This window comes from Oenanthe melanoleuca, chromosome 1, assembly GCF_029582105.1.
Source record: "Oenanthe melanoleuca isolate GR-GAL-2019-014 chromosome 1, OMel1.0, whole genome shotgun sequence".
NCBI lineage: Eukaryota > Metazoa > Chordata > Aves > Passeriformes > Muscicapidae > Oenanthe > Oenanthe melanoleuca.
In genome coordinates, this window is record NC_079333.1 from 15,284,008 (window position 1) to 15,297,802 (window position 13,795).

At 38.5% G+C, this 13,795-nt stretch overlaps 1 protein-coding gene across 14 annotated transcripts in view; it reads left to right on the forward strand.

Annotated features, from left to right (window-relative positions):
- Positions 1-13,795, forward strand: part of EMSY (EMSY transcriptional repressor, BRCA2 interacting) — a 40,999-nt gene that overhangs the window by 11,646 nt on the left and 15,558 nt on the right. For 8 of the 14 annotated variants that reach the window (XM_056485825.1, XM_056485870.1, XM_056485850.1 and 5 more), the window contains 5 exons: positions 1,625-1,884; positions 6,278-6,542; positions 8,540-8,809; positions 10,881-11,030; positions 12,737-12,910. In XM_056485825.1, coding sequence (XP_056341800.1) covers positions 1,625-1,884; positions 6,278-6,542; positions 8,540-8,809; positions 10,881-11,030; positions 12,737-12,910 — 1,119 coding nt within the window. The remainder of the gene's footprint in view (positions 1-1,624; positions 1,885-6,277; positions 6,543-8,539; positions 8,810-10,880; positions 11,031-12,736; positions 12,911-13,795) is intronic. The other 6 variants (XM_056485910.1, XM_056485861.1, XM_056485894.1 and 3 more) reach the window with 2 other exon arrangements.

Consider the following 13,795-nt stretch of genomic DNA (forward strand, 5'->3'; position numbering starts at 1 on the left):
ATCAACCCAGCATCATCATAATCACCCCTAAACTATGTCCCCAGGTGTCTCATTCAGATACCTCTTCAACACTTCCAGACTGTTGTCTCTCCAGGCAACTTATTCCAATGCCTGACTACTCTTCTAGTGAAGTTTTTTCTTTTCTAATGTCTAAGTTGGGTCTCCTCTGGCAGACTTTGATGATATTTCCTCTTGTCATGGCACTTGTTACCTGGGAGAAGAGCCCAGCCCCTATCTGGCTACACCCTACTGTCAGGGAGTTGTTGAGAGCAGGAATGTGCCCCCATAATCTCCTTTTCTCCAGTCTGAGTCCCCCCAGCTGCTCCTGGTGCTCCAGACACTTCCCCAGCTCTGTTCCCTGCTCTGGATGCACTCCAGCACCTCAATGTCTCACTTGTCAGGGGGTGCCCAGCAGTGACCTCAGGAATGGAAGTACTTCAGCAGTGCCCAGCACTGGGAATGGTCACTGCCCTGGTCCTGCTGCCACACCAGTGCTGGTGCAGGCCAGGTGCCATTGTCCTTGCCCATCTGGGCACACCTGGCTCATGTCCAGCCAGCTATTGGCCACCCTTAAGCCACTCTGCCCCCAGCCTGTAGCTCTGCATGGGATGGTTGTGATCCAACAGGACCTGGCACTTGGCTTTGTTGAACCTCCACCCATGGATCCAGCTTGTTCAGATCCTTCTGCAGAGCCTTCCTGCCTTCAATGCTACCGAGTAGCTGTAAAAGGTTTGCAAGGTTATAACTGTGTCTTTCTGTAATCTAGACCTGTGTCTTTCTGTAATTTATTAATCTGTTGCCTACTTTGGCAAGTTTCATTTGGATTTAAGATGCAATAATCATACTGTTATCATTTGCTGAGCTGAATATTGCAGCAGATTTTTTTTCTATGCATGCATTATATGATTGTGAGGAAGAAAGAACTCTTTTTGAGCTTGCACTTCTTTTGTTTTTCATGATTGTGTGTTAGGTGCTATTTTATATCTGTTGCACAAAATGCACCAAAGAAGGCAAAAACTGATGAAGTGAGGATTGATCTTCACAGTTAAACTACATAATAAAGTTATATCTCAAGATGCTGTATTGAGGTGAAAGGCAGAAGAGTACTGTAAGGATAAACATGACATGAAAGTTGGTGCAAAGGCTGAAGTCTAAGGAAACTACAGGAGGATAAACTTTGATAGTCCAGTTGCTGTAAACAAAACCACCGCCAAAAAAATCCAAAGTAGTTTAAAGTTTTAAACTGAAGTGTGTGTGGCATGATCCCAGTCCCCTTGTGTGTGTAGTCTCACTAATCAAACTTCTGTAGACAGAATGAAAACCCTGTACTGGCTCTTTTGTTCTTTTAATCTCTCAAACTGAATGGAATAACCCAACTGAGTAGCTTGAAATGTTGGGTGATTTGTCTCTGATTCATGGCACTGTGAGTCTGGCCCATATCAAGGACTAAGAGCATCTGAGATGTGATACATCTTGGTTGTGACCATAAGATGTAATTTTTTCTTTATTTTTTTTTATCTTCCTTGAGAGAAGGTGTAAGGCTCAAAAAGGATGTAGTATTTCAGGAAGCACTGAGATCTGCAGACAGGGGAAACATGATTTAGAAAAAGTATTTCTTTTCCAGGTGTCAGCTGCTCCGATGACGATGAAAAGCCCCGCAAAAGACGGCGAACGAATTCTTCTAGTTCTTCCCCTGTTCTCCTGAAAGAAGTCCCGAAGGCAGTGACTCCCATCACTAAAACTATCACAGTGCCTGTAAGTGGGAGCCCCAAAATGAGTAATATAATGCAGAGCATTGCCAACTCCTTACCACCACACATGTCGCCTGTGAAAATAACCTTCACTAAGCCCTCAACACAGACAACAAACACCACAACACAGAAGGTATGTGGGGGAAGCTGCCAAATGTTACTTTATTCTGCTTTTATCAATGAGTAAGATGTGATGTTTGACTCTTCCTTTCTATGATCTGACTAGCTATTTTTTAAGGATTGCACTTGGGATAAGGTAATCCCTCTTTAAAACGAACAAAGGGAAAACCAAACTCTTGTATGAATTTAGTTCACCTGTGTGTGAAAGGACCTGGATTGACAGCCGTGGAGACTGAAGCCCTCTTTTTATCCACAGAACAGGTACAGCACAGGCAGCGGGAGTGCAAGCTTCCCCCAGACTGCCCCACCAATGTGCCTCAACCCTGACCTGAAGGGACCACTTCTAGGGATGAGAGGGGATTCAGTCTCCATGCTCATTCAATTCTTGGCCTGTCTGGTGAGACTGCCAACAAGGTTACCAGTTAGTACCATTTGTGGTGTTGGGTTTTGTGATATGGACACTAGTCCACTGAGAACTGGATCACATAGGCCACTGAACAGCCTTCAGATGGTAACAGCTGTTGGTCAAAGGTAATCTTTCTTATTTCTATTTTCCTTATTTATAATTATTCTTTGCAATAGTAGAATCCCAGGAGAGGTGGCATGGGCTTTCCCTTGCCAAGCCTTCTATCTAGAGACCAGTTTTTTGGGGTCTGTAATGCTTATTCTTGGAGCTGGTCAAAGTCCGGGGGGCTTTATTTTCCTTTCAGTGCTAGTGTGCCATTTCTCATTCTACATTAACAGTGTTACAGTGGTCAAAATCAGTTGCATTATTTCAGCTGAGTGTGTCTAGCTTTCACCACAATGCAGCGTGCAAGAAAAGTTTTCCTTGTTTGAATTTTGTGCTGGACTTAGATTTTTAAGTGCCTAATCTATGGCATGATTGTATTACCATTCTTTAGGATGCATTTCAGTTGTGTCTATTTTTCTTTCTTAAGATTTAAGAAAAGGTAATGATTCAGACCAAGCTCATTCTTGGTACAGTTATTAATTAGAGCTTCAGTAGAAGGTAGGGTCTCTGGAATTAGTTTTGCCTCAATAGCAGCAGATTTATGTAGGCTGGCCATTAACAAGCATTTTTTTCCAACTGTGAGGGTTTTACTGTTGAGCTCAAACCTTTGCATGGTATTTGTCATACTAGTCATCTTAATTGCTTTGTGACTTTCCTTGGATCAGGAGAGTTCCTGTGTCTTAAATTTTGGAAACTTTAAAACCAAGTAAGATTAACTGAAGTGAAATAAATGAAATTGAATTTCTTGCTTTCTGACCTCTTCTCAATCCAGGGAAGATGCTTTCATTTGATTCACTGTTCATTAACAGTGTCCTTAACTAAATTTCATCTCTGAATACATGAATGTATAAGAGAAATTCGTGAGTGAGCATAAACCATCAAATTAAATTCAGTGCAGCAAGACCACAGCTACTACAGGGCTTAACCTATCCATCCTGTTGCCCATTAGGGTTATAATATGTGCAGGAAGAATTTTTTGCCTTAAACATTTGTAGAGTTGTATTAAGTATGGGTGTTATATATCATGGAAGTTAGAGATGGAGTGTACCAAGTCTCCAGAAGAGTGGACTGTTGATAGGATTTTTCCTGCGGTTATGCTTCTCCACTTGTTCTGACATGGAAATTTTAGGGCTTGCTTTGCATTCTACTATTTGACTGTCTTACTAATCTGCAATAACAGGAAAATCAGTGCTTGTTTTGTTAGGCAGCCAGAGTAGTGTTTGTATCTGAACTTGTCACAGTGCCATCTTTTGTTGGATTCAGATATTCCAAAATATCTAACGGGATGATTTTGGTGGGAGCAATCCCCTTGAGTAGTTTTAAATTAAAAGTCAGTCTTGTTCATTCATATCCAACAGCACATTTCCAATTTGAGTATAGTAGTTAGATATGAGTGAAGTTGTTAGATATGAATGAAGTTTTTTATTTCTGCAAGCCAGCTCTTTGAATTGTTTTGACATTTTAGTAGGTTGGAGGAAGGCTTGTCACAACAGCTAATAATGCCACAGCTCCAGTTTCTGTATTCTCGTGCAATAAAGTCACCTGTGTAGGACATGGAAGGAATCTAGCTAGTGAAGCTTCTGGCAGTTACAATTACCTTATATTTTCAGGGTTTAAGTTTTGACCTCTCAAAATTGAGCTGACAGGACTAAATTCAGTACATATTGGGAATTATATTTTACTGTAACAATTAAAACCAACAACAGCAAAATTACCACCTTGACTTATGTGTGTATGTGTTTTAAGCCAGGCAGTTTCTCTGCTGTAAAACACGGGATCCAGTTTTAGTACTCATGATGAGATTATTTGGATAATTTCAACATACATGGCAAAATAGTATTTCAGAAATACAATGGTTGTGATTTGAACTTTAATCCTTAAATTTTTACCTGAATTTTATGTTTTCTGGGTATACTTCATATATGAAGATTACTGAACTTTGATCTACTCTCTTAATTTTGAAAGATAAGATAGAATAGACAGACACAAACCTGCTTAGTCACAATAGAACTGTAATGATTTGCAAGCTTTATTCCTTCCTTGATTAAATAAAGTATTTTTAAGTGATAATCTTGGATTTAAGAAAATGCAGTGGTCTACTGCATTGTTATGATGCTGAACTTGCCCTGCTGTATGTATATGTATAGTCCATATTCACACTAACCTATAATCTGCCTATTTGAACTGCAAGTTGTCCTTTGACTGTGTTCCTAAATTAGTTACCCTAGGTGGAATGGAGCTGACCCTAAACTTCAGACAGTTGGAAGTATTCCTAGTGTTAACCAGGACAGTTTAAGAAACAGGATAAAACTCAGAGGCATATCATAGAATCCTTTCACTTTCAATTCTCACACTAAAACAAGATGTGTCATGTTCAGCTCAACTACATGTTTGTAGCCTAAGAGCAGTTTGAGAAAGGTGTTTTGGTTAAATCAAGATAAGGCAGAATGCAGAAATAAGACTGATGCAGAGAAAATGTTCTCGTTGGAGAATGCAATCAAGTAGAAAAGGAGCAGATTGTGTCCTTCAGACACTGGTTAATTGGTGGTCAACCTGCTATAGCTTGTGGGGTAGTAAGGTTTTGATTTTCCTCAGATCAAGATATTAAAGGCTTATCTGAGCAGTAGAGACCATCAAACTAAGAGCTGAGGCTAAAGGAGAGGCAGAACCAGCCATGGTAGTGAAATTTGCTGCTTTTATTCCATCCATGTGGCTATTTCCCTTTTTTTTTTATTTTTTTTTTAAGCAAATTATAAACTCATAATCTCTTGCTGCTTGATCTGTTGCATATGTCTATTTCTGGTGCTGTTATCATAATATTTCTTTATCAGGCAGGGTTTCAGTAGTTGCTTGGCTAGCAGTGTAAGACTTCCTGCGTGAGCTGACACAGGTTTTATTTGCCCTTTTGGTACCTTATTTTTCTATCAGCTTTTGTTGCATTGAATCATTAAGAAATTTAAATTTTTAAGGTTTTAATAAACAGTTTTTTTGTTGTGACAACAGCATTATTAAAATGATTTCTCAATATTCTTGCATGATAAACTGAAAGTGTTGTATTTTTGTGCTTCTTTTTCTGCTTTAACTGTGTAAATACAAGAAGGTACATATAAATTGAATGAAAGGAATTTCTTTACATAAACAGTCCCTATATGCAATATTTAATAAATATTTAGTTTCTAGGTCAGTTCCATAAGGACAGACTTCTTCTGATGCTGTCATGAATTCTTTGTTTTTCTATGTCAGATCAGATTCATGGAGTCATAGTTGTTACTTGCAGTGAGGTGGTATTTATTCTCTTCAGACAAATCAGAAAAAAGTTATTGTTATTGAGAGCACTAAATAAAGCAGAAATTGCTTCAAATCTAAACCATTTTTCTTTCACTGATGAAATATTGTTTACAGCCTTGTAGATCAAAAGCATTTGCCATTACTGACTCAGCAAGTGCTTGTTAATTTTTAAAGAAAAAAGAATCATCTATTTTCTCTCATTGCTGTTTATCGATATTTTTACAAGGTTTGGGTGAATGGCACTTAAAACTTGCTGAAAATCCATTCAGTTTCTCTTTAAATGGGTTTCAAGCTTCCTGGCCCAGTTTAATGAAATCAAGTTCATTCCTGTCTGTTTACCTTCAGACATGAGATAATTCTACTTTAATTGTTTTCCTTCTAGTAATTGTTTTCCTTAACAAGCCTAATTTTAAGGAAATGTTAATCACCACTTCTTCAAAATACTTGAAACTTTTTCTTGTGAGCAAATGTGATTGAAAGTCCTAAAAGCTATTAATAAACATGTATCCCTAAAACTAACAGACATGTTACTGAAATTCTGAATACTGAAATTGATGCAAGGAACAAATGAATTTCTTCTTGTTCTTTTTTTTTTTTCTTTTTTTAGGTCATAATAGTAACCACGTCTCCAAGTTCAACTTTTGTACCCAACATCCTTTCCAAGTCCCACAACTATGCAGCAGTTACAAAACTTGTCCCAACATCAGTCATTACTTCAACTACTCAAAAGCAGCCCGTGGTTATCACTGCTTCCCAGTCCTCTGTGGGCAGCAGCAGCAGCTGCTCCACTCCCTCCTGCACTGCAAATACCATTGCTGTGACTGCTGTAGTGTCATCCACGCCGTCAGTGGTTATGTCAACAGTAGCACAAGGTATGGCAATTCTCTTAAGGCTCTTTCATTGAGGAATTGGACTTGGCATTGAGAGTAGCTTTGGGGAGATGCCCTTTTTGTTTACATATGAGTAAACCACAGGACATGTGAAAGAAATCTGCTGATGAAACTAATCCAAGAGACACCATAGAAGTTCTTGTTGAACTGTGTTCCTCTGTACTTCAGCAGTTAATGTGCAGATCCTCATTTTAAAGAGGATCTGGTGGGGTGATGTGACCTAGCTGTAAAACAATATAACCTCAATCACTGGCTTTAAGAACTTTGTCTGGTGCATAGAGAAATGTATATTTTCACTATTTGAAGGTGATTGCATCTCTAAAATCCCAGTTCACAAAAACATGCAAACCTAACATCAAGTAAATACAGCTTACTAACATGCCCAGATGACAATTCTGAAAGGTAGAGAAATATTTACACCTTTTTATCAATGTATTTTACCAGCATGTCAGTTTTAAGGTCCTTTATAATTAAGACCTGAGTGGGCCTGATTGAAATTCCTAGGTTTCTGATTTCAAATTCCAACTGTGTATGCTAGCCTGACTATTTCAGCTTCACAGCCACCAGCTAGCATTTAAAAGGGAAGCTATGAATGAATGGGCCTTAGTGAGCAGCACTTGAAAGAAAAACTGCCTGACAGTAACAAGTGTCACATCACAATTTTTCTTGGTCTGTATTTTCCATTCTTGTTTCATTCCACAAAACTTTGGGTAGCCACATCGAGGCTGAGGAGGTGTTTTCCTTCACTATTGCTTGTATTAATATAATCAGATATTAATGTTTGGATCAGAAGGGCTCACAGCAGGCTTTCATACTGTTTGAACTGTTGATTTTTAGCTGGGTTTGATCATGGAGGAGACTTTAATTCTAGTGTACATTAGGTGGGGTATCTCTCCAGCTGCTTTTTTTCCAAGACTGTCATTGCAGAAGATGCTGGTGAAAAGTTTTGTGTAATATCTTCAAATGTAAAGTTAAACTCATGAATGGAAAGAGCTGCCCAAGGAAGTGGTGTAATCATCTTAAATGATGCAGTGAGAAAAGGGTTCCTGATTTAGATTGCCAGAATTGTACCTTTACTGTGATTTCTGTCATTGTCACTGCCATCCATTTCTGTTTTCCACTATAACTGGGATTTAGTTAAAAAATTACTTCATAAGATACAGACTTTGTTTGTCTGTGTTGGTGCTTATGGATGTGTAGTTTAGAATTACATACAAAGCCAAAATTTGCTGTAAATGTTGTGACAGCTATGTAGAGGAATGACAGAAATATTAAGATTTATTTAGGAACTGCCTTTCCATCTTACAGCAAACTTCTTTTATTCACTTTTACTTATAAGATCGCCTAACAGCACAAAACAGGTGACCCACAGTTTTATAACTTACATACATTTCCTTGATATTTTTTTTTTATGCTAACCAACTCTTTTGCTAAAAGATACTCCCTTCCAACGTTATTAGGTTTGATATTTGACATTGTCCTATCACCAACATTTTGTCATTGTGATTTCAGAATCATCAAATCACAGAATGTTTTGGGTTGAAAGGGACCTTAAAGATATAGTTCCTGCCCCCCTGCCAGGGGGAAAAACATGTCCCACTAAACTATAGATTGTTACAAATATTTATAAATATGTTTATATCTATATATATATAAAATACTTCCACTATATATATTTTGTTGTCTTGAAGCTTAAAGATGAGACCTTGAAAATATTATTGAATTATTTGTAATACAAAAGGTGCAGAAGTAGACTGGGTTTGTGGTCTTTCCATTAGCTGCTGTTCTGCTGCCACATTGAAAATTTGTATAAAGCTCCATTGCCTCCTAACTTCTGCTGCATGGGAACTTTATTTCCTCTCGTTTATCAATGCATTTTTCAGTAGTAAAGATAATTGAAATGTAAGATTCTTTTAGAAGTTATAGTATTTTTCTTTCTCGTTGCACTGTTGAATCTTAAACCCTTTACTCTTTCACAGGTGTATCTACATCAGCAGTTAAAGTTGCCTCTACCAGACTACCTTCCCCAAAAGGTTTGGTTGGGAATCCAGCTCAGATCTTAGCACAGTTTCCCAAACAGCATCAGCAGTCTCCCAAGCAGCAGCTGCACCAAGTCCAACAGGCCCAACAGCAGCAGCAGCAGCCACAGCAGCAGCAGCTGGTGCCATGTTCTGTAGCCCAGCAGCAGCCACAGCAGTCTCAGCTGTCAGCTGGCATCAAGCCCACCATTCAGATCAAACAGGAATCAGGTAGTTGGAGTTCTTGGGTCACATTGGTGAGGTCTGACTGCAGCTCAGGAAAGCAGGGCAGAATTCTGTCCCAAAGTGTGCATGGGGGAGTGGTCACAAAGGCATCATTTCTTGAGTACAGGATTTGGCTTTAAACATGAATATAAGTAGATAGTGAAGGATGTTTAAATGTTTTCAAGTAAAGGTAATTGAAGAGTTTGGTTCTTTCACTCTTGTTTGGCTCCGGTATTACAGACCATGCTTTAGGTATGTATGTTTTTGTCTTAGAGCTTGAGAGGTATGTAAATAACTTCAAAAGTCATGTGATTGGCAACCTGAAACACCTCAGTTTTCTGAAGATCCAAGAGTTGTTCAACTCTTATCACCTGGAAAAAGAAGTTACTCCGTGTTTTAATTATTTCTTTGGTCCAGAAATCAAAATGTACTTTTGAGGTACTTGTCAAAACAAATACAGTTAGACTGGATTCTTATTGTGACATTGATTCATTCAGCTGACTTTGGGCAAGTCATGTAACCTTTCTTTCTTGACTTTTCTCTGCTGTAGTACACTTTCTATCTCAGCAAGAAGTAGTAAGAAATAAAGTGTGCAAATGTATCCAGTTCTCAAAGAAGTGCAAAGTATTGTTATGTATATTGATTTAAAATCAGTATTTTATTTTATTCCTGACAGTAAAATTATTATTTTATATCATAGTATTTAGATCAAACAATTAAAATAGACCATGGAATGAAAAAATAAACAGCCCTACTCCTGTCCTTTGAAAAAACTACCTTTTGGATTATAGGACCATTGCTTAAGAAAAATAATAGCTACTAATTAAAACATAAAAAACACCTTCCAGCCGCTGAACAATATCAATATGAGCTTCATTTCCTTATCTTCTACAAGGAATTTAGGCTCATTGTGCTTTTTAGTTACAAGTTTATTTGGAAATACCATCTGATACCAATTCATTCTGGAAGGTCTAAATCAATTTTCATGGAGACTTTACTTTTTATCCAGTCTTGTGTCTGGATGATGCAGATACTTCAATTTCTCTTTCAGTTTGGAGCTTACTTGCTCTGTACTGCTTTTATAGTGAGTGTAGAGAGAAGAAAACATCCCTGGAGGATGTTCCACATCTCAAGTGGACGAAATTTTTCACCTAGGAATACTTGTGTACAAACGTAAGTGCTTCATCTAGATGGGATTCATCCAGGCTGTGTGTTCCATGGCATTTGGCCACCACAATGCAATGCATTTACCTCATCATGGAACAGATCACAAGATGCACATCTCCTGGATATACTTTTGAGCAGGTGTTGTGAATCCACTGGTTTACAACTGAGAAGTGAATCTCACAGAGGTACCATTCCCCAACACAAAATTGAGAGGGGGAACAGAATCCTGGAGGAACTAAGGTGCTTTTGTCCTTCATTCTTACTGATTCTACTCATTGCCTAAGCCAGATTTCTTTGTGGATTTAAGATAACCTGTAAGTCAAAGGGAAAGAGAGCAGTTTACTTAAAATAACCTTCCCTAGCCAGTGTCACGGTTACTTCCTTACAGTCCCTAATACTCCTTATGCAGAAATGTTTTTAATTTATTCAGGATGGTGAAGTTTGTCTAAGCTTATGAAACATTAGTATCTACTGACTGAATTGATGAAGGATTACTTAGCTTCTAGATGGTTCATTGTATATGAACCAATTCAGTCTTGGTTGTAACCTGTTGGCTCCTGGGAAAGTTCTTGTTTTTTGTATCATAGACCAGGAAAAATAAAAAATTACATCAACATATCAGTGATGGAATGGACAGTGGAAGTAGCTAGGAACTGAAACAGGCACACGAAAGGCAAAGCTGATGACTTTCTTGGTATTTGCAAAACAAACAAAAAAAACTCAACCAAAACTAAGCAAAAAAAAAAAAGCCCTCAAAAATTAAATAACTTTTTTCATGATCAAAAATACATGGGCTGAGAATTGAAGCCTTGTGGGGGCTACTTGCCCACTAGGCCTTGGTCTGGAAAAAGCATTTCAGAAAGTAACTTATTGTGCCTGTATTTTAACAGTGACCTTTCTCCTTTCCTAGGTGTTAAAATAATCACTCAACAGGTGCAGCCCAGTAAAATCCTTCCCAAACCAGTTACAGCGACCTTGCCCAGCAGTAGCAATTCACCCATTATGGTGGTTAGCAGTAATGGGACTATCATGACAACTAAACTGGTCACTACTCCCACTGGTAAGTTATGCTCTGAGAAGGGAAGGGAGGGTAAACCCAGACATGCAGGTGATCAAACATGGTTTCTTAGGGTTTAAAAAAAAAGCACCTCTTCTGAACAGGGAGCACAACAGCACATTCACAATCCTGTTATTTATTCTAGATCAGGATTTTTGCACTGAGTGTCTTTCTTTGTTTCAATTGGTACACAAAAATACCATTGTTTCTTCCTCACTGGGTTTATTTTAAGGGAAGTTGTCATGCAACCTATACAGATACTTTGCACTTCTGTAGTAACTTATATTATATGATTTATACTGATTTAACTCAAGCAGACAGGTCAGCACTATTCCTGTTTTGCATAGATGGACTTCAGAAAACATGTGACTTGCCCATAGTCCTGCTGTGAATTTATAAAAAGGCTGGTATATTGAAATTTAATCTCCCAGTGTTTTTCTGGGCATCTGATTGTATTTGTGTTTCTAATAGATAATAAGCAGATTGATCTGATTGTAAACTTGCATGAGGAAAACTTGAAAGGTAGCCTTATCCTGGTTTTCAGTAAACTCTTAATTTCCTAATTATTTTTTTAGCATGGGCTGGGAATATTAGAACCATAAAATTGTTACAGTTGGAAAAGCCCTCTAAGATCATCAGGCCTGACTATTAACCTGGCACCACCATGTTCACTACTAAAAACCTTGTCCCAAGTGCCACGTCCTCATGGCTTTTAATGCTTCCAGGGATGTTGATTCCCCCACTTTCCTGGGCAGCTTGTTCCAATGTCTGACCACCCTTCCCACGAGCAGTTTTTTCATAACATCCTACCTGAGCCTCCCCTGGCATAACTTGAGGCCTGTCTCCTAATGTCCTTAGAATAAATTAATGATTAATACACTGTTTATAACTTAAAGTACTCCACAGATACATTTTTGAGTACATTGGAAAAAACAGAATTTTTGCAGTTCATTTAGTTGGTAAAATCTGTATTGTGCTCTCTAGGATGTGAACACACCTTTCTTGATGGAACAAACTGCTTTGCTCTGTGATCTTTAGCAGTTAAGGGCACTATCTGCAGCAGTACCAGCGGAATGGAATTTCAGTGTTTGTGTAGCTGTTATTATTTTTGGACAAGTTTCTTTTGTAGACTCAGTTCTCTTTCCATTCAGAAAAGGACTAGTTCTAAAAAACAGCATTGAGAGGTTTCTTATGTGCTGTTATATGCTAAGTCCATAAAATAGCATCATCATTGTAAATTATATTTTTTTCTAAGGGTGTTACTTAAACCAGTCATTGGTGGTTCTCTTTATAAGCAATTTATCATGTAGAAGTGTCATTCCTGAGAGGAAGGGATGAGGTCTGGTCGTGTCATCAGATGCCTCACTCCTGGGCATCTAAGGGAGCAAGGGGCAAACCTACAGGCAGAATCTGCACAGCTGTTGAAAATTACAATCTTATGTACAAGGACACGAATTAGAATAAGGCAGTCACGGAACATTTGTTAAAATACTCAGAAGACTGTTATATCAATTTAATTTTAGTATATACTTCAATATTGCTCTGTGGATTTAAATCACTAAAATAATTTTAAACAGTGGCAATAGATTGCAGGCTGGGATATCTTTGAATAAATACGACACTGTTTTCCTAAACTTAACATTTTTCCTCAAATATTTGTAGGGGGTTATATTGTAACAGTGAACTTTTTTTTTCTCTCTTTAAAACAGGAACTCAAGCAACATATACACGGCCAACAGTGAGCCCCTCTCTGGGAGCTCGGGTGGCTGGAACTCCAGGGGCTGCTACCTATGTGAAAACTACAAGTGGTAGCATCATTACTGTAGTACCAAAATCACTGGCTACTCTAGGAGGGAAGATCATCAGCAGTAATATTGTTTCTGGTAGGCATATGAGTACTATTGCTACTGTTAAGACTTTTATTTCAAAAGTAACTTGGGCTTGCTTTAATTCTTCAGGGCTTTTCTGTGAGTTACTTGGTCTAAGAGTTATTAAGACTTTTTTTAGAGAATTCAGAAAAAAAATAGCTGAGCATGAAGAAGAAGGTAATAGGTAGAAGTCTGAAGGTGAAGTGTTCTTAAGGATTGAGGTAGTTCTTGTGTTTAAGAAGGAAACAGCAAATGAAGGAAAACTGGGAGGAAAGAGAAATGTGGGGTGGAGACTAGTATGTTGTACAGAGGGCAGAAAAATCAGAAAACACTGTTGACCCAAGTTTAAAGCATTTTATGATCTCGGTGCTGCCCTTCTCTGTTCCACTGCATGTCCAGAGAACCAGAATAAAAATGGACTGTGTATGTTAAATTCAGCTATGCAGTCTCCACCTTATTTTGTTATTTTATCAGTGGCAGCCTGTCTTTTCTTCAGCCCATGTTCTTCCTTAGCAGTCCCTCCCAGCTTTATGCAGACCATGCTGCTAATCTTTGTTAGTTTGCTGACTAGCTCTGGTTCTCCCTGCTGGTTCTGTACTGGCACAGGTTGCCCAGAGAAGCTGGGCTGCCCCAGCCCTTATAGTGTTCAAGGCCACATTGGACAGGGCTTGGAGAAACCTGGTCTAGTGGAGGGTGTCCCTGCCCTTGACAGGGGTGGAACTGGATGAGCTTCAAGGTCCCTTCCAACCCAAAACACTCAGTGGTTCTATCATCTCTAAAGATAGAGTCTCTTTGGGGCCAGGACCAAGCACACTAATACCAGTGACAGTTTCTTAGTGTATGTTTAGGACTTTAACTTTGTTTATCAAAGACCTGACATGGCACCAGCTAGCTCCAGTC